The following is a 20,112-nucleotide window of genomic DNA, read 5'->3' as shown; positions in this document are numbered from 1 at the left end:
AAGGATGGAAGGCTGATGGCTCAGTCGGTGAGATTTGAACCGCTGAACTGCAGATCACAGTCAGTTGAAGTGGCCTGCAGTACTGCACCCTAACCACTACGCCACCTCGGCTCTGATTTGCTATCATCGACACATCAGTACCTGACAAATATCTGCAGGCATGAGGAAATGAACAATCCTGCCTACCCTGATAAAGTGATATTCAATTGGACTGGCTCTATTTTTTTTAGCCAATGCCCCTCTTATCATTGCTCAGTTTGTTTCATTGCCATACTCTCTTGAAAACCAAGGGCACAGATGATCATATCCAGCACATAAGAAAAGATGCTGCCTGGGGAATAATCAGACAAGGACAGCATAGCAGGCAGCAAGATAGTGAGCAGGACGAGAGAGCAGGACAAGAATTAGGGAACCTCCCTAATTTCTCCAGAAATAAAAGAGATGGTAGAAGAATGGTACTTTCAGACTTGCAAAGTTCTATTAATGCAATAGAATGAGCACATCTGGCTGTGAATCCTGTCTGGTCTACTTGGTAAGGCTGACATCAATCTTGCAAGAAGATGGTTTCTACATTTCAAATGCACTCTTAAACATAAATATATAAACCTATTTATATATTGTAAAGGAATGTGTACATAACAACCATAACCAATGCAATTATGAGGGCAGACTGAGAGAATTTGTGAGGAATACAAAGATGGTAAATGTGAATATGGACCTGACTATTTTTGGTAGTGTTAATTTGTGGAGGGAAATGGAAATGGGAAAAAAGAAAAGTGAAAGAAACTATGATAAAAATAAAATAACTGCCAGTAGAAAAAGTCTGATTCTAATATGGAAAAATACTGAATGACAGTTCAATAGCCCTACAGAATTAACGAATATAAGGAAAAAGGATAGGAAAAACAGGGTAAAAATGCTATGTCAGGCCACTACAGTATTATGCTATGCAAAAAGACAATTGATATAATGATGAAGTGAAAAAAACTGTAGGAGGGAAAATATGCAAATAATATGATTACTGCAAAAGCTACTACCTAATGTAGAGTGAAATGTTGATTTAGCAGACCTTGATATAACAACTTTGGAGGCAAATGGATTAAATTTCTGTGATGATTAATTATCATATACATCAAGACATTATGCAAATAATATCAACTGTCACAATGATGTAATTTCATATTTAATAGACATTTGTAGATAACAGAGACATTGCCAATCAATAAACGTGCAGAAAAGGAGATTTTATAGTACAGTGGTACCTTGCTTTGAAACTCATTGAATTTGGTACTCAACACATTTTGATATGAAAATTTTGTCCCGATAATCTCATTTGTTTGGTATTCAATGCACAAGTTAACATTTGTCAGTATCGGCTGTATTGTGACTCTCTAATTCTTTATGAGAAAAATTTGTTTGGTACTCATCGTTTTTAGTATTCCTTATGCCTCCTGGACTCAAGGTACCAAGGTCCCACTGTATTTGCAAGGAATGCACTGAATAACAGCATTGAAGAATTAAAATTAAATAAGGAAGAGAAAGTACAAAGTGATTTTTGCTGAAAATTATAAAAATATTTTGGAATTATGTAGAGAGCTATAACGAATAGAATTAAAAATAAACATGATCTAATTATTTGGGAGGAAACAGAAGTGCTAGAACAAGTATTCTAGAGAACTGCATTGTAATGCTAATAATATGTCAAGGATTGGAACTGAAACAGATGCCGTAAATGTTACAGTCTTTCAATGTTTCATACTAAGAATGCTGTGGCAATTTTGAAACATGTTAAACGTGTAGATGGTATAACTGGAGAAGTATTAAATATGGATGTGCTTTGCTTATAGAATAGCTGAGTGACTAATGTGTATGAAAAATGTATTTGTGTCTTTGGATGGAAGAATGACATTATTGTTCCTCTATATAAACAGAAAGATAGTAAGAGGGAAAGCTTAAACTATAAGGGATTCATTTGTTTTGTGAGCTTTGGAAAGTATTTACGTGGAATTCTGACTGAAGGGCATAAAAAAGTGTTAATGAGCAAAATTTGAGAAATAATATGTGACTTTATGTTAGAGACAGAGAATGAAGACAAGATATTTGCACTTCAGTAAGACTCTGGGAAATATATTAATAAAAGAAAAAATGTTTAAGTATGTTGTTTGGTTTACAGGAAGTGCATATTGGACTGGAAAATGTTAATCCAAGTCACATATCATTCTGAGATTAGATCAGCAAAGTCTATTAGAAAAAATGATAAAATAAAAACACAAGAATTCCAGTGAAGTTCTATTAAACCTCTAAATAGGCAACTGAGAGCAGTTAGCTCTCAACAGAAACCTCTATATAGGACATTCAGGGTAGACAGCTTCTTCCTTGCAAAGTTTTTGAGAAAGAGGGGAAGCAACACCTAGAGACAAGTTCTGGAAACAGCTGCTAGTGTCCTTATCATGGAAATCAGCTTTCTCAAAACGAAGTGCTTAGAGAATGCATAATAAGTGAGTAAGGAGAATGGAAAGGATGCATGTCCCTTGATTTTAATGTATTCATGGATAAATGAACAAGGAATGCTTGCAGTGGCTTAATTATGGATATGAATTTATGTGGTCATTTGTAGCTGATGTCTATGGAGATTCTTAATCGTCCAGGCCATGGTGCTTCCAACTGACAAGCTCAGTGTCTTACCTACTGAGCCACTGTGCTACCCTGAGAAAGTGTATGTTTGATAAAATGCTTATTAAAGATGGAAATTCAGAATGAAATGGTAAGATATGCAAATGAAAAGGTAGTTGATAGTGATGAATGAATGTTAAAAGAAGGAAAAATGGCTTTTTGTAATACCAATAGCAAGTTTTTGTCAAACTTCTTAGACAAGTTTAGACAAACTTCTTCTATTTTTCTTTTATTGGAAATGAAAGTTGGTCAGTTGAAACATCAGTTAAGCAAAACAGTGGGAGTTAAATATTTTAAAAAGAAACTGCAGTAAAAAATAGAAGAGATTGTCAAGAATAAATGAGTGATGAATGTGGATTAAATACAAAGAGTGAGTAATTTTTACATAAGTATGTTGAGGTGGTTTGGACATAGAGAATGAATGAGGATCAAATTATATGCAAGAAAGTCAATGAGTTGAAAGGGGCATAAAGATGAAAAAAATGTGGTTGGGGGGAGTTGATTAAATCCTCAAAAATGGAGAGATGTTTAAATGCAAAGTATAAAGCAACCTGTAGGAGTTTCTTCTTCCACTAGCTGGAATGGCTACTATCAAAACAGGGAACAGATGTAGATGTCCAACGTTCACAAAAAAAACAGTTCATAGAAAAACCAGAAGGAAACTAACAAGAGTCTTGCTGTCCTAATTATTATTTGAAAGCAGGAAACTTGCTGGAATTGTATTATTAATCTTTTTTTTTAAAAAATGCTATTAACCAGGTTCTAATAAAAGCTATTAATGAGGTATGGAAAATATACTAAACTGTATTGGTGTAAAAGCTTTTTCTTATTTCACTACAGTATGTAATTGCTTTGTCTTAATATTTCTTATTCCTCTTCTGCAGTCTATACAATACTACTCATGTTAAAAGGGAAAACACGATAGTATGTATGTGATTATATAAAGTTAGATTTTGTTGATACACATTTAGTGGATCTCTTCTTCCCCATTTATAATTAAACAATATATAGCAGTTATAATTTGTATATTTAAAAATGAGGCTGTATTCTTGGAAAGATTGTACACACCATATGTGGGCTTGGCTCTTCCACATCTTGCCTTATAAAAGCAGATGAGGGCTAAGTAGATATGAATGATGATCACTGCATTACTGTGGCAACGTTTTTTCATATCTAAAACTGTTGGTGGTGAGAATTTTGTTTTAAAAAGATACATAAACTCCATAGCTTTATAAAGATTTTTAAACATAAAAAATTAAATCAGCCTTCAGGAGCTAAAATGTATATGCCAATTCTCTAATACAGAAGGAAATCATAAGGACAAAATAAACAATATCAAGCAGATTCTGCTCAAACAGGTGAAATATGACAAGCTTTAGTTAAAATATTCAGTTATTTGAAATTCTGCATGGGTAGTTGGTACTTTCCTTTCTGTTTTGTCCTTTCCAAAACACAGTTCTCTTTTTAAAATCCAGAGTTGGTTATATGGTTTTAAGTGAAAACTCTTATTAAAACTTACAGTTTCCAAAGTGAGGCGTGGGAGGAGTAACCCATGGGTATTAACCCAGCCCTTTTGCCCTGGAGACTGAGGTAATCTTTGAGGCCACACCTCCGTTCCTCCTTCTCACCTCCCAGATTAACCTCAGTCTACAGACCAGAAGGAGTGTTTTTCCTGACTCTCCCTCACTTTGAAGACTTTTTTTCTTCCAGGTTTTTTGCAAGAACTTACAGCCCTTTTACGAATCCTTCAGGATTCTACAGGCTTCAAGGCTTTTTTTACAGAGTTTTTTTAAAGAAGGTTTTCTGAAGATCAACTCACCCCTCCGACTGTGCTCAGAGCGCTAGCCAGCCGTGCCGCTGGCTAGCGTGATCCCCAGCGACCGGACGGTCGTGTAAGCGGGCAAAAAGGGCCGCGCGGGGGCATTTGGAGGCTCCACGCACCCAGGAGCCCATCTGAGGACCGGGGAGCAGACGGACTCTTCCCCCAATGCTGCCATCTTGTTCCTCCGCCATGGGCCTCCTCTAGAAGGTTCAGGACCACCATCAGCCCATTCTCTTCCAGGTCTCATTCCCCCCGCAGGCTGCCCACGTTGGTAGAGAACCAGGCGACCTTTTAGCCAGGGCCATAGCTTAAGGGATTGCCTCTGGGATGAAGCATCAGCCCCAGGGGTCTAAACATAGGTCTTCCCGGGACCAGCACAGGGAGCACCAGAGCCTCTCCAGAGCCCCTGTTGCCAGAGAGCCCAGGTCTTCCTCCCCTTCTACTGCCAGTGAAGTCTCAGATTTAGAAGAAGGGAAGCTGAAGGAGGTGGGGTTTTCTGAGGATGAGGAGGCCCAGGATCCTGAGGCCCCCAACATCACTGGCCTTCCCCCTCCTTGTTTAGTTCCTTACTCCGTAAGGCTAGGGCCATAGCAGACCTGGATGCTCCTCCAGATCCCAGGTTGGCAACTGCCATGCCTAGCACCAGCAGGAGTAGCAAGAAGGGTCCCTTCCATAGACCCCCGGTAGAGAAGGAGGAGATTCCCACTCCAGAGATGTTCCTGGAATCCTTAAATCCCAGTGGGATAAGACAGGATCGTTTTCCAATCTGGGGGGCAATGAGCGGAGGTTCTACAATCTCAATCCTACCTTTGCCCAAGCACTCCAGCTCTGAGGTGGACACCCTGGTTGTCACTCTAACCTCAGCCTCAACCGTGGTGACGGGAGACATTGCCAACTGCCTTAAAGCAGAGGATAAGAAGGCGGAGACCATTTTACGTAAGACATTCCAGGCCATTAGGGCGGCCGCTTCTGCATCCTGTTTCAACAGATCTACCATGCTGTGGCTGGAACAGCTGAGAGACAGGACCCCGGCTACTGCGGGTACGACTGCTGCAGGACATCTCAAAGATACTGGCAGCCACGCAATTCTCAGCTGACGCCACCCTGGATGCAGTTAAGTATGCGTCGCGAGCCTTACCATCCTCTGTAGCGTCCAGGCGCCTGCTGTGGTTACGCCACTGGCAGGCAGAGTCCCGGGCTAAGTGGCACCTAGCAGGAGCAGATTACACCGGGGACAAACACTTCGGTGCCTCGCTGGATCCTATCCTGGTGGAGGACAAAAACAAATGGAAGGTTTTCCCAGCCACGACCAGGCGGTCGGACTACCGACATGCCCCTTACCCCAGGAGAACATCTTACCGCCCACCTGAATCGGACGCCCAGAATCACAGGTACCAGACCCCCAGGTTTTACAGACAAGGGGATAGACAGTTTCCTAGGGACAGATTCAGGGGCCAACAGCAGAGCAAGCGGCCCTTTCGAGGAGGGGGCAGTCGTCCATTCCGCAGGTTCAAGTGACCCGTTCACGGATCACCCCATTGGCAGCCGCCTCTCCCTTTTCACGGATGCCTGGGAGCGCGTCACTTCAGACGAGTGGGTCCTCCAGACTGTTAAGCTCGGGTTACAGCTGGAGTTCCGCTCGCAACCCCCTAATAGGTTCCGCACCTTCGCCTCCTCTGCTGATCCGGCCAAACGGGCCCTTAAGGCTAAGGCCATCAAACACCTGTTAGATATCAGGGCCATAGAGAGGGTCCCAGAGGGGGAGAGAGGTTCCGGATTCTATTCAAACCTGTTTCTGGTCCCCAAGAGTTTAGGGGGTGGAGAGCCATCCTGGATCTTAAACTACTCAATTCCAGGGTGGTCTACTGTAGGTTCAAGATGGCCTCTCTGAAATCCATTTTAGAGGGCATCAGACAGGGCGACTTCTTGGCCTCCATCAACCTCACGGAGGCCTACCTTCACATCAGAATCGCTCCGGAACATCGCAGGTTCCTTAGGTTTTCCCATGAGGGCAATCACTTTCAATATAGGGCCCTACCCTTTGGGCTGGCCTCAGCTCCCAGGACCTTTACCAAGGTGCTGGCTGCGGCCGCAGGTCACCTGCGCTCCTTCCCAGACTGACTGTTTTGTTACCTAGATCCTCGTCCTAGCCAGGTCCCCAGTCATGGCCAGGTAGGACCTGGGGACCACCATCGACACTTTCAGGTCCTTGGGGTTCTCTATCAACTTAGAGAAGAGTCACCTGGTCCCATCTACTAGGCTCCAGCACCTCAGATCTATTATAGATTCGGTGTTGGGGGAGGTTTTCCTTCCCCAGGATCGGAAGGACAGCATTGTGCAGCTGATTCATGAGGTTCGCAAATTACGCTCTGTTCCTATAGTTCTTCTTTCCAGGCTCCTCGGGAAATTCATTTCTTGTATAGGGATCGTGCCTTGGGCGCGCCTACATGCCAGGGAGCTTCAGTGGTTCCTGCTTCCATACCAGAAGGCGGGGACGAGTGACGCCAGATTCAAGGTTCGAGTGTCGCTCCAAGTGCTGCTCTCGCTGCGTTGGTGGCTGACCCCAGCATTGGGCAAAGGATCCCTCTTCAAGGAACCAGCAAGGAAGGTACTCACGACGGACGCGAGCCTGTTCGGCTGGGGAGCACACCTGGAGGCTCAGATAGCCGAGGGCCGCTGGACCCCAACAGATCTGTGCAACAACATAAACTGGTTGGAACTCAGGGCCATTCACCTGGCCCTTCGTCACTTCAAGACCACGGTGACCAGTCATGTCCTGGTCCTGACGGACAACGTGGCAGCCAACGCCCACGTGAACAGACAAGGGGGCACCCACTCCAAGGCCCTTTGCGACGAGGCTCTCCGATTAGGAAACTGGGCAGAGAGGCATCTCCAGTCCATCAGAGCGAAACACATCTCCGGGACAGAGAACCAGCAAGCGGATTGGCTCAGCAGGGAGACAGTCGACAATGGAGAGTGGCAGCTGTTTATGTTTATTTATGTTGTTTATGTTTATTTAATTTGTATGCCGCCCACTCCCAAGGGACTCGGGGCGGCTAACAACCAAAGGAAGGGGGGGATACAAATAGGACAAAAGACAGACAGAGTAAAAACAACAACAGTCATAACGATTCAAGGGGGGGCTGGAAATTCATCAGCCCCAGGCCTGCCGGAACAACCAGGTCTTCGTGGCTTTGCGGAAAGCCTGGAGGGTGGTGAGGGTCCGGATCTCCATGAGGAGATCGTTCCAGAGGACTGGAGCAGCCTCAGAGAAGGCCCTCCCCGGGGGATTTGCCAGTCGGCATTGGCTGGTGGATGGAATTCGGAGGAGGCCTAATCTGTGGGATCTGATCAGTCGTAGGGAGGTAATTGGCAGGAGGTCAACAGGGACGTGCAGTCACTAGAGGCAAGGGAGGCGGGGCCTCACCAGTCTCCTCAGGGAAAGGAAAGGATTTTAAATAATTTTCTTAAAATAATTAAAGCCAGGGTAGTTGCTACCAGATTTCAAGTCACAGTGGCTTGGTGTCTGCTCTCAGTATCAACTAGGAGGAGGCCAGAGAACTAGGGGCCTCTTTTGCATAAGGATTTTTTCGCCTTTTAAGAGTTAAGCAAGGGTTAACAAGCGAAGAATTTATTATGCAAATGTGGCAAGTATTCTCTCGCCTCATGTAGAGGGCATTTTTAGAGGCTTTTTAGAGTTTTCTGGGAGCGACTAGCTCAGTCTGACTTCAGAGCTCTGGCTTTTCAAGAGGAAAGGGTGGGGCAGGGAAAAGCAGAGTTGAAATCGTCTCTGAAACAGCTGGAAAAGGTGCATGTGTGGGGAAGGGGGAGGAATTCAAAAAGTTTGATTGGAAGGCAACAGGGAAAGGGGGGGTATGGCAGAGGAGCTGCTTTCAAGCCTTTGGAAAATATATCCAATCCAACTTCTGTGTGTTTGAGAGTGAGTGAATGGGAGAAGGATCGAAGTTCTCTGTGTGCGTGTCTGTTTGAGAGAGGGGGAGGGAGGGAGAGAGGGAGGAAGGAGGGGGAGGGAGAAGAAAAAGAACGGGAAAACTTATTTTGCAAGGGGGAAAAATGCTGTCGCTTTAAATCGGAACTGAGCATGCCTGGCTGTGGAATTCTGGGAGTTGAAGTCCACAAGTCTAAAAACAGCCTCACCGGGGCTAAAGCTGAGCGCACGTCACTGTCTCTCAAGTACCCAGGTCCGATACCATATAGGGCTTTAAAAGTAACAGCTCCATCTCAGCGTCTTCCTGCAGATCTGTGAGAGGTTCGGGCACCCGGCAGTGGATCTCTTCGCAACCCCAGCGAATGCCCAGCTGCCGAACTTCGTATCGAGGTTCCCATCCAGAGGAGCCATGGACACGGATGCCCTTCGCTGCAGATGGCCACCAGGTCTACTCTACGCCTTTCCCCCCCTTCCCCTCATCCCCGGGGTTCTGAGGAGGCTGGTGTCAGAGGGAGCAGAGATGATTCTAGTGGCTCCCTTCTGGCCACGCCGCCCCTGGCTAGCAGACTTGGTGGAGCTGTCCTCAGCTCCTCACTGGAGGATCACCCCGGGGGAGGTGTCCCTACACCAGGGGTCTCTGGAGCATCCGGATCCGGAGTGGCTCCATCTGACCGTCTGGCGATTGAGTGGGAACAGCTGAGAGGGGCCCATTTTTCCACAAAGGTCATTAGGACTGTCGAGGCGTCCAGGAGGCAGTCCACCACCCACATCTACAATGCCTCCTGGGTTGCCTTTGCTGACTGGTGTAAGGCAAAGGACATAGTACCAGCCTTGGCTTCTGTACCCCAGGTTCTGGACTTCCCACAAGAAGGCCTGGAGAAGGGTCTGGCCCCCAGCACCCTTAGGAGACAGGTCTCTGCCCTCTCCACCATCCTGGGGGGTGGACATGAACGCACCACCTTTGTCTCAACATCTGGTCCTCAGGCGCTTCCTTAAGGGAGCGGCGAACCTGAAACCCCCAGTGCTCCATTGATTCCCCACCTGGGACCTACCCACAGTCCTCCAGGCATTGACGGAGGCACCATTCGAACCCTTGAGGGAAGTTTCCCTACAATTCCTGACCCTTAAGGTCGTTTTCCTGGTTGTCATCACCTCAGCCAGGAGAATATCAGAGATCAATGCTCTTTCCAGCAGAGCGGACCTTTGCACCTTTCTAGAGAACCGGGTCATCCTCAGACTGGACCCCGCGTTCATGCCCAAGGTCAATTCTCCCTTCCAGAGGGCTCTAGAGATAATTCTGCCGGACTTCTGTCCTCAGCCCTCCAGGGATAGGGAAAGATCCTGGCACAGGTTGGACGTCAGAAGAGCCTTGCGCATCTACCTGAAGCGCACGGCACCCTTTAGGCGTTCAGAAGCCCTCTTCGTATCATATCAACCATCCACCAGAGGTGCCAAGGTTTCCCCGGCCACCATTAGCAGGTGGATCAGGGTGGCCATCTCACAGGCCTATGAGGCACAGGGACTTCAGGTCCCAGAGGGCATCACAGCGCACTCCACCAGAAGTGCGGCCACCTCAGCAGCCTGGGCCACCCAGGCCCCCATAGAGGAGATCTGCTGGGCTGCTGCCTGGTCTTCTCCTTCGCCTTTCATTAGGCATTACCGGCTAGATACTTACGCCTCCGCGGAGGCAGCCTTTGGCAGGCAGGTTCTACAGGAAGCCCTAGACTCTCGAGGGGCTCAGGCCCATTGATCCCTCCCTAGGACATCTAGCTTTGGTATGTCCCATGTGTTACTCCTCCCACGCCTCACTTTGGAAACTGGCAGTTGGTCTTACCTGAACTGCATGTTTCAAAGAAGGCGTGGGAGGAGTCACTTCCCCCCCTTTTAGGGCACACCGCGCCAGGGGCCTGGGTCAGTTCAGTGGTCAGTCAGGGCCAGGCTGGAAGGATATGTGCTTGCACTGTCTTTGTTCCTTCCTTCCAGGTGCTCTGCTACGATCCATCGGTTAATCTGGGAGGTCAGAAGGAGGAACAGAGGTGTAGCCTCAAATATTACCTCAGTCTCCAGGGCAAAAGGGCTGGGTTAATACCCATGTGTTACTCCTCCCACACCTTCTTTGAAACATGCAGTTCAGATAAGACCAACTGCCATTTTGTGTAAGACTACAGAACTGAATATCTATAACTTTAGTTCACAGGATCTTCCCAAGGTTAAGTGTTGTATTTCTGGGCTTTGGTTAAGAAGATCCAAAGACCTTCTCTTCTATTATTTCTGGAGTTTGACTTAAAATATAGCTCCTGGCAGAAAGCTAAAAATTTCCCATTTGAGCTGATTTAGCTGTATCAGAAGATTGAATTTGATTAATGGCAGACTACTGAAATTATTTCTGGAGACTCCCTGGAAGAAGAAGTATTATGCACATACTTTGAGGAGCTCCTGGGGGGAAAGGCAGAATATAAATGTTTTTTTTAAAAGAAGAAATCTCCTTAGGGATTCAAATCTTAAAATTATTGCCATTCTTAATACAGTATATCACAATCATCTTGAAGAGATTAAAAATGTCAGTCAAAAAATGAATGCAAAATAAGTCTGTCACTGTAACTGCTATTTCTTCTAATTTCTTTAGCAAAGGGATCAGATATAATTTAGAAATCATGAATGCCTGCTCATCAGATTTCAAGGACTCTTATGTGCAGCTTAATAGCAATGAATATATCACATCAGCTCTAGAACCTGACAATATAAGTAACATACTAGCATGGATAAGGGCTGTATTTTTTTAAATAAATAAAAGTCACAGGTAAAATTTTCATTTGGAAATATAGAATTTTGACATGCAATAATCAGCATTATGATATAAGTAAAATTACTGTGTAATGATGCCGAGATTCAAAATAATTTAACTGGAAGAAGGATAAAAGCACAGTAAGTGCAACAATGTGACAATGTTCAGAACTATGTATTGCTTCCCTATCTGATGCTTCCAGAATTTCCAGTCAACCCAGACAGCATAATCCTTTCCAGGATAAGCAATATGGAGAGCATCAAATTAAAGCAAGTTGGCCACATCACAAAGAATAATGTGATTAATTAAGTAAGGAGGATTTTGATAGGACAAATACATGCCCATCTCCCATGAATATATATATTTAAAATTATTTTTCCCTATTAGCAGTCATTTGTGCTTGGAACTATGGTCAATTCCAGATGGCAAGTTAATGTATTCCTGCATGGCAGCTTAACCTGCTATTGTTACGGTTGACCATTCTGGATTGAAGTGGCTTGGCAATGAAACCACATTAACTCTCAGTCTGAATGATAGCCATTGCATATCCTGACTGATCATTCCTCTCCTTCCTGCCTTCCTATCCATGCAGGGAAACTTTCCCAGTTCCTACATTTTCCTTTTAGGGATTGTTCCTTCACTATTGAACTTTTTCTTTATTTTCAGATATTGCACATATGGATGCCTTCATTTCTTCTTTGCGGGTCTTTTTTTCTTGACAATTTATTTAAAAAACATTGTGTCATTGCTTGTCTTAATACTATAAAAATTAAATGAAATGGACTATTTCCTGATTTTGATGATCCATGGGAACACTGTAGTAAGGAAGAAATTCTGAGGCAGCTTATAGCAGCAAAAGTAGAAATCAATAGTTTTATTCCAATATATCCATGTTGCAAGATTTAGGAGAGAGAAATGAGTTTTGTGGTAAATAGTTTAAATAATTGCAAGTTTTGTTCTAATCAAACTCTGTGAGATTCAGTTTGGTGAGGTTACACAGCTAAATGCTAACCGTCAATAGATCTGGAGTTCTGTGTGCATTAGCAGCCTACGCACATGCCTATGTCTGTAGCAATAAGAAACAGGATGGAAATGAAAATAGATCTTCCCTTTTTCTAGCATGAACATTTCTAGAATCAAATGTGTTCCATATTAATGGTTTTTTACATAATTATCAAACTAATTTAAAATCAACCTTGGGATCAGGATAAAGCTAAACATAAGGTAAAAAACCCCAAACTCACAGTATTTTTCAGCTTTTATGGCCAGTCTAGTTGTTCCAAGGTCATGTCTCCTATAAATATAATTATAGATATGCTTGTCTGTCTCTCAGTAAGACAGAAAAAATGCTGATTGTAAGATAGGAAGGTCTAAAATACAGAGCAAATCCACAAAAATATTTTGTACCATTATTGTCTAATAAAATATAATAGTAGCTTAAATGCCAAATAAAACTTGCATTCTCAAACAGTTCTTTTTTTTGAGATCCGATTTCATTGCCAATATTTAAGATTTACCACATAACTTTTAGGGCTAAAACATGTACAGATCTGCATCATAATCAAAGTTCCACAATCTCAGATTCTTAACACCAGCTTCTTATAGCTTCAAAGTTTAACATTTGTTTAAATGTTAAATGTTTTAGTTTTAATCAGGATGGGTACACTGTATGCTACATTCCTTTATACATTGTTTAGAAGAATATAGTGGGGTAACCTAATCATTAATCTGCTTTAAAGCATACAGGTTGTATTTGGGCACAAGCCTTCATATTACTAAGTACTGTTCCATTCTGAAGGTTATGGTCAGATTGTAAGGTAGGACTAGCGTACAAGATTTACCTACATTCAAAGTCGGTCTCAGAGTAGCTGCGGCCTTGCTTTTCCTGGTCTCGTAATGCAGACTTGCTGATCAGGTCTCCAAACCGTTCAACACCCAAGGTCTTGTCCAATTCATCATCCTCCTCCGTGCCAGGAAAGGCTGCCTCATCATCCCCGCCATCCTGCACATCAGTCAATAATATCATCAGCAAAACAAAGAAATGTCTCAATACCATACAATCCCCTCTCTTTGCCTGCTTTCCTCAAATAGCGCCCTCAATCATATTTCCCTACTGTTCAACCTCAAAACAGTAGAACTAAGAGGACAGTGAAGGATTGTTGATCCCAATCCCAATTTCAAACTTGAACCCTTCGTTTGACTGTTCTAACCTTGTTTTCCTTCATCCCCAGAGTAGGACTCTAGCACAGCTGGCTGCTCAGACGTCTGTCCAAATATCCCCAAACTGTAAAAGTGAGTAGACAGCGCCTGGATTTATCAGTTCCAGACCTTTCTTCACCATAGTCATTCTCCACTCTCTTCAGGGTGAGTAGAAGTAAATCTAGTATTTAAACTGTCAAGTTCCTTTCCATCCCCCTCCAGAAAGAGGGAGACCCTGGCATCTTCCACCTCTGTCAGGGAAGCAAGTAGGGATAGCACATGTGGATTGACCCCGGAATATACAACTGGAAGAGGAATATATACAATGTACGTAGTTCACTGTACTCCACATTACATCAACTGGGGGCATCCCAATAGCTGCCTACAGAGCCTTTCTAAGACCTGAAGGTTTTTTTCTCCATCTTGTCCAATTCCTTTCCAAGTCTTTACCACCGGGCCTAGATATTAAAGCTTATCTTCTGCTCTAGCCCAAATTCTCCCTTTTTTTTTTTGGTTTTGTTTCTATAATTTCCTCACACCCCCGGCCACAAGGATATAAACTGAAAAGAGGACAGGAAGTAACAATCATGAAAGTTTAATCCTGGGAGCTCTCTCAGTTTGGGCTCTTTCAGATCTTTAGCTCCAGCCACTGGTAAAAAAAAAAATCCTGTCAATTTAGCCTGAAATGCTGGTGCCAAGCTGTTGTGGACTCCTCGGTTGCTATGGAAACACAGTAGGCCCAGCGATGGCAGATCTTTGCTGAATCAGAGAAAGCAAAACAGGTCTTAGCTAGAAACATTTAGCTTCAGAGAAAGACCTTCATAGGACTCTGCCCTTCTGTTTTCTGAACAGGTGAGTTTCTGCATCACTGCCACAAAAGAAAAGCAATTGCTGCACATTTTAGAGATAATTTCCACGGATGAAGCCTGGTTAATTTCTTGCCATAAAAGTAAACACAGAGTTCTGTGCCATTTCAAAGAGTGACACTTTTATTAAGGCATAATTTTGGGTGACATCAAAGAACTGAAGTGTTGTTTGTGAAAGTTTACTAGATGCTGTTATAGATTTGTTTGTGTTTACAATACCAGGAATTCTCTGATAATTGAAATTAAATTCCAGTTTCAGCCTGGAATACATTTTTCGTGACAAAACTAATTCCTATTATGTATAAATTATGATGGGATGTAAAGGATATTTTAGAGCAAACTGAGTAGTTATATCCTTAGAAATAACATGATTGTAAGTAAGGACATACAGATTTCAACCCCTCGGCCCATTATTTTAGACATTCAACACTGCTCTGTAATAGTATATCTGATGGCTTTTGAAGCAGCCTATCAGTAAATAGTCAATTTGCTTTTGGTGTACGGCACAGGGCTAATACAGCATCAAATTTCTTTTTTATGGAAAATTACAGAAAGCCCATAGAACTAGAGATTCCAAATGTCATAAATTATGTCTTAATGTTTCATTTAGAGGATTTCATTTGGGGACTAAAAGTGAAGCAAAGGTCAACTATTTCTTATAGAAGTATATTTTTCAAATTCAAAATTTATATGTCAAAAATATGTAAGATCCATTTTTGAATTATATATCACAAAATACATTCCATTACCTGTTCACTTGGGGAAATTTTGTAAGCATAGCAAGAGGGTAACATAGTTGCAGATTGACCTATCCTTCAAAGAAGTTAGCTGTTACTGACTTGAATTAAACTGTAGATTAATAGTTGACCTATTAGTAACAGATCAACATTATATAGCGTGATAACCACTTTCCCCCAACTGTTTTGTATGTAATAGCACTATTTTATTATAAAATAATAGTAATGAGACAGACAGTGTAGAATTCTATACAATGCAGCTAATTATATGAAATTATCTGTTCACAGAAGGTTAATCTTTGTGGTCTTTGAAATGCCACACCAATGTAAATTTAGAATTAGAAAGAAGTGTCCTCCTCTTTCCTGCAGTTATCTGTAGCGTCTGAAAAATCTCTCTGATGGTCAAGTGTACCTCCTAAACAATGTAGAATGAGAAGAATCACCAAAAACCAGACTGAGGTCCACTCTATTAGACTACTATTTATTAGATTTGTATTCCATAATTCCTTACCATACTTTAAAGCAGTACACATATCACTCTGTCCCCAGTTTTATCCTTTCCATAACCCTGCCATGTCAAGTGGGCGGAGACAGCAACTGGCCCAAAGTTATCTAGTGAACTTTTTTTATTATGAATGTAGATTTCCACTACCTTAATTGCACCTTAAATATTATACTGCACATTTCTCTCCCCAAAATCTCCTCAGCACACTGTTTAAGGGAATCCTCTACTCTCTAAGGAAGGCTTTCGGGGAATGCAGATGATTGCAGGCTAGAAGATGATAAAGCCTTTTCCTGTTTATTTTCAATATCTCTCTTCTGAATATGAAAAAGACAAAACGTTGGTACTGACTTCCAGAGAGTAAATTGTTAATCTGTTGCAAGAAAAATCAATTTAAAGTCTTATGGCATTATAAAGACTCAACAACTCTGTACTAAGCTACAGTAATTGCTCAAGATATCTGGTTAGGCTTTAAAGTGCCACAATATTTTCAAGACTTCCAAATCTTTAAAGTGCCATAGGACAGAAAAAACATTGAGTGGCATTTTTTAATTATGGGAGTAATGAACTATTAGTCTAACATAGTGCTTGGACTGGGAAGAATAAGAATGATTTCTAGCTAAAATGCTTGTATTTCAACAACTTTTCTAATTTCCAGTTTTCATAGTTTTCCATTTTTGCAATGATTGAAAACCAACCTTTTCAGTATTTTTTTTAATTACCTGCTGTACATTAGTGAAGATGCCTCCCAAAGGAGCAGTATCCCCAGCTGCCATCTTGGTTTACAATCTATGGACCGTCATGCAATGTTTGGGCAAGTATCAACCCTTCTCTTTCATTAACAGGCATCCAATAAGTCTGAGTCGTGGCATAACCTGTGGAGAAAGGACATAAAGCCTTGGCAAGGGGGATCAGAGAAATGGCAGGAAACTATAGCTACAGCTGTGAGGATTAAGAACTAATGGAAAATAAGAGCCACTATTCAAAATAATGTGACACCCTTATGCATGACATTGAGTTCTAAATTAATTATAAGCACTCAGAAAAGAAACCTGGATATTGCTCCACAGTTCAGCAACTTACTTGGTTTAGATTGCATACGGGTTAACTATTAGGATGTACAAAGAATGCATAGCACAACAATAATTTAATAATTCAGAAAGCCATGTGCCACCATAGTCACCAATTTCATGAAGTAGTGAGGGGAATGGAAGGGAAAGTCCACTGGATGATCCTGAGAGTTAATGAAACAGACTAGGGAGTGAAACAAAGTGAGATCGCACAACAGATGTTTGCAAAGAATAAACAACAAACAGAACAAATAATACAACAATTAAATAGCAGCCATTTTCGTTGTATTTAAATACAATGACAATATAGCTAATCAGAGGCACAGTTGAGTAATCTCTCTATTTGTGTAATCCTTATGTAGCCACTGGATCTCATAGAGCAGCAACTAGTTTCTGAATAGCTGTCTTGGATTTTCCGTTTGTTCTTCAAAATAGTTGGACAGTATACAGAACTGCTTTATCTTTGATTTAAAAAGGACTTGTGAAAGTATCCCCGCCCCTCCCTGGGCTAAATTTAATTTCTTAAATGATCTGTTTCAAGAGCAGTTGCTGATCTCTTTTTGTTTTATATCTCCAAAGGTTAATTAGATAAGGCCAATTAATAACTGCAGAGAGTTTTCTCCAGAAGAAACAAAATCTATTATTTTCTTTAGAAGAAATAACAACTGGACCCATAGCAATGGAATTGTTTGATACAAATGGAGACATTAAAATGATTGTAAAGATTTTCCAAATAACCAAATACAATCTTAACTAAAATTAATTATATATACATTTTTGATTTTTAAATTACTGATGTGAACCAGAAATAATTTAGAGTTCCTAAAAAGGCCATGCAATCAGCTCATTTAAAAGTGACACTTTATTTATATAGGAATTATTAAATATACACACGCAAGTCCTGGATTGCATGAAGAATCTTATGCTTAAATTAAGATAGTAATAGCTTTCCTGGGCAAGAAAAACTGCCCTTGGACAGTAATAAATATTATCTAGAAGAACAATAATATTTTATTATAATGCTCTAAAAGGTAAAAATTCTTGAGTGGAGCGCAGTTGCTGATGAACACACAGATACTAACATGTAGCTTTCGATATGATATTACAATAGCTAACTTTAATTTTTAAAAATGCATTCAATGTTTTAGTTTTATTCATTTATAAAATTTCCAAGTACATTTCCACCTAAGAAGTGCTAAACGAAGCTTCATAAACTTTAGAGAGATTGGTCTGAGGATGTCATTTATTGACCTTGTACTGTCTAATAATAATAATGCCTACTAATGGAAGCACCCCAGTTCTGAAATATTCTCCTCTAAGAGATTCAAGTCATACAAATATTACAATCATTCAAGTGCTATTATTTGTTCTGGCATTTTAGAATAATATATTAATAAGTCATCCAAGGGAGGGCAACTTAGAACCAAGCTGAAAACTTTTATTAATTTATTTATTACATTTCTCCCACCATATTCCAACAGGACTTTCAGTGCCTTACAGGAATACACAAACAACTACAATGCCCATGTTCCATTTAAAAAAATAAAGTTTAAAAATATAAATGAATCCCTTCCCCCAAAAAAACAGGTGTGAAGTCCCAAATGTCCTCTGGAAGAGCTCTGTTTTTAGCTGTTTCTGCAAGGTAGCTAATGTCAGATTATTCCAAGATTAGTTTTAGATTAGTCTAAGACTTAGTGGAAGGCCATTCTAGAGAACTGGCGCTGCTACAGAAAAGCAGAGCCTTCAAGCCTGCCAAACCTCCCAAAAGTGGGAAACTACCAGTTGTTTTTTCCAGCAAGATTGAATTTGTCCAGCCAATTCTAGTTTGTGAATGCAGTCCTGAAAGCCTAAATTAAGGATTGGTCTTCTATTCATTTATATTATAATGAATAATAATGTTCAAAGTACAACTCTAGTGGGGGGGGGGGGTTGTTTTATTTTTTTACATAGCACCACTCATCTAGTCAAAAATAAACACATTCCCAACACCTTCTTATAATCTCATTTTCTCTCATGTGCTGAGACAGCAAATCTTGAGATTCAAATGTTGTATTCTGACAGGTCAAAGTAGAGATCTCCATCAATTTAACAGCAACATTTTTCATAAGATTAGGAAATCATGTACTGTGTTGTGCAGGCACTGCAAAAGTTCTAATATTTTAAAATATGAAGTTTTGCTATTATGCAAATTTAGTTCTTTGAAGTTTGCTTCTGTTGATTCTGAATGACAATAGGTCTCTAGAAACTCAGACAAATCTTCCTTTCTTTAAAAATTCTGAAGATGCTACGCAATAACACTATCATATTTCCTTTCCATTTCAATATCCACATTCACTGCTCCCTAAAGTGCGGCAAGCAATGCTAAAATCTAACCCTTTTACAACTGCAGAGCAGAGAAAGGAAATTGAAGAAAAAAATGTGTTCTCTTTTTATTTTTGGAAGCTTTTATATCATATTTGTGGAGACATCCTAAACTATATATATATTTTAAATGACTAATAACATAGATTTATCCTACTTGAGTACACAGGCCCCAAAGCATTCTCAGACTTCTTCATTGGCATCCACATGCTAGCCTAAGACATTTTGCAAAACACGCAAAAAAGAGACATTTGAAGAGTCTGTTCAAGCTCAAAGAAAGAAAAGGAAAGAATACTCAAGAGATTGGTGGAGCACATTATGGAGTGTTGGAATTTGTGGAGATGTGTGCCAATAGGATTGGGAGGCAAAGATCTGTTACCAGTATATTATACCTCATGTTCACAATCTAAGGTTCATATAGCAACTATTCTCAATGGCAGCAATTTAATCATTGGAATTTTCTCCATGATGGATATGTGGAACTGCAGATATTCAGAAGATAGGAAAAAGGAGCCTTAGAAGAGTATCACTAACAATAGCACATAGATCTCTGGAAACTCCATCCTAGATTCATATGTCCTGAGATAGTGGCCTTGCCCTAGAGCATAAGAAGCAGGAAAGGGACAGCTATGAAATCAGGAGGCAAGAGAGTTCTGTGAGTAGCCATAGGTATGTTTGTTAATAAGATGAAGATTTGTAGATGATGATTAGGAACTTCTTTTTAAAATAGGACTATCTCTTTTTTCCTGGCAGAGCAAAAATTGACAAAATGATGCTTAGAAATATAGCAGCTATCCTATTGGGAACGGGGGCGGGTGTCAACTATCTTAATACTATCAACATTGACTAATACAGTCCTGCAAGGTTGCAGGCATGGGTTTTTCTAGCCCAACCAGGAGATGCCAGGAATTTAAGGTACAGACTTAAACTGATGAGTTTCTGATATGCAGTCTTCTACTACATACAGTAATTGATCTGACAATTAATAAATGTGCTAATTAACATTATGTATAGTATTCAAACACTTGTAAAGATTGCTGTTACTGATGGATCATTAATGTAACTTAAAGACTTGTAGAATAATTACTGATTCTTAGGGGCATTATTAGTCTTGCTTGCAGTTTATCATTCTCTCATATGAATTGATA

At 41.2% G+C, this 20,112-nt stretch overlaps 1 protein-coding gene across 1 annotated transcript in view; it reads right to left on the bottom strand.

Annotated features, from left to right (window-relative positions):
* Positions 1-20,112, bottom strand: part of SLC4A3 (solute carrier family 4 member 3) — a 61,664-nt gene that overhangs the window by 39,037 nt on the left and 2,515 nt on the right. The window contains exons 2-3 of the mRNA XM_032221944.1: positions 16,256-16,408; positions 13,075-13,231 (exon numbers count right to left, since the gene is read on the bottom strand). Coding sequence (XP_032077835.1) covers positions 13,075-13,231; positions 16,256-16,309 — 211 coding nt within the window. The 5' untranslated portion in view covers positions 16,310-16,408. The remainder of the gene's footprint in view (positions 1-13,074; positions 13,232-16,255; positions 16,409-20,112) is intronic.

The sequence above is a fragment of the Thamnophis elegans genome, chromosome 1, assembly GCF_009769535.1.
Source record: "Thamnophis elegans isolate rThaEle1 chromosome 1, rThaEle1.pri, whole genome shotgun sequence".
Lineage (NCBI taxonomy): Eukaryota > Metazoa > Chordata > Lepidosauria > Squamata > Colubridae > Thamnophis > Thamnophis elegans.
The sequence above is the reverse complement of the archived record's forward strand: the minus strand, read 5'-3'. Positions and strand labels throughout refer to the sequence as shown.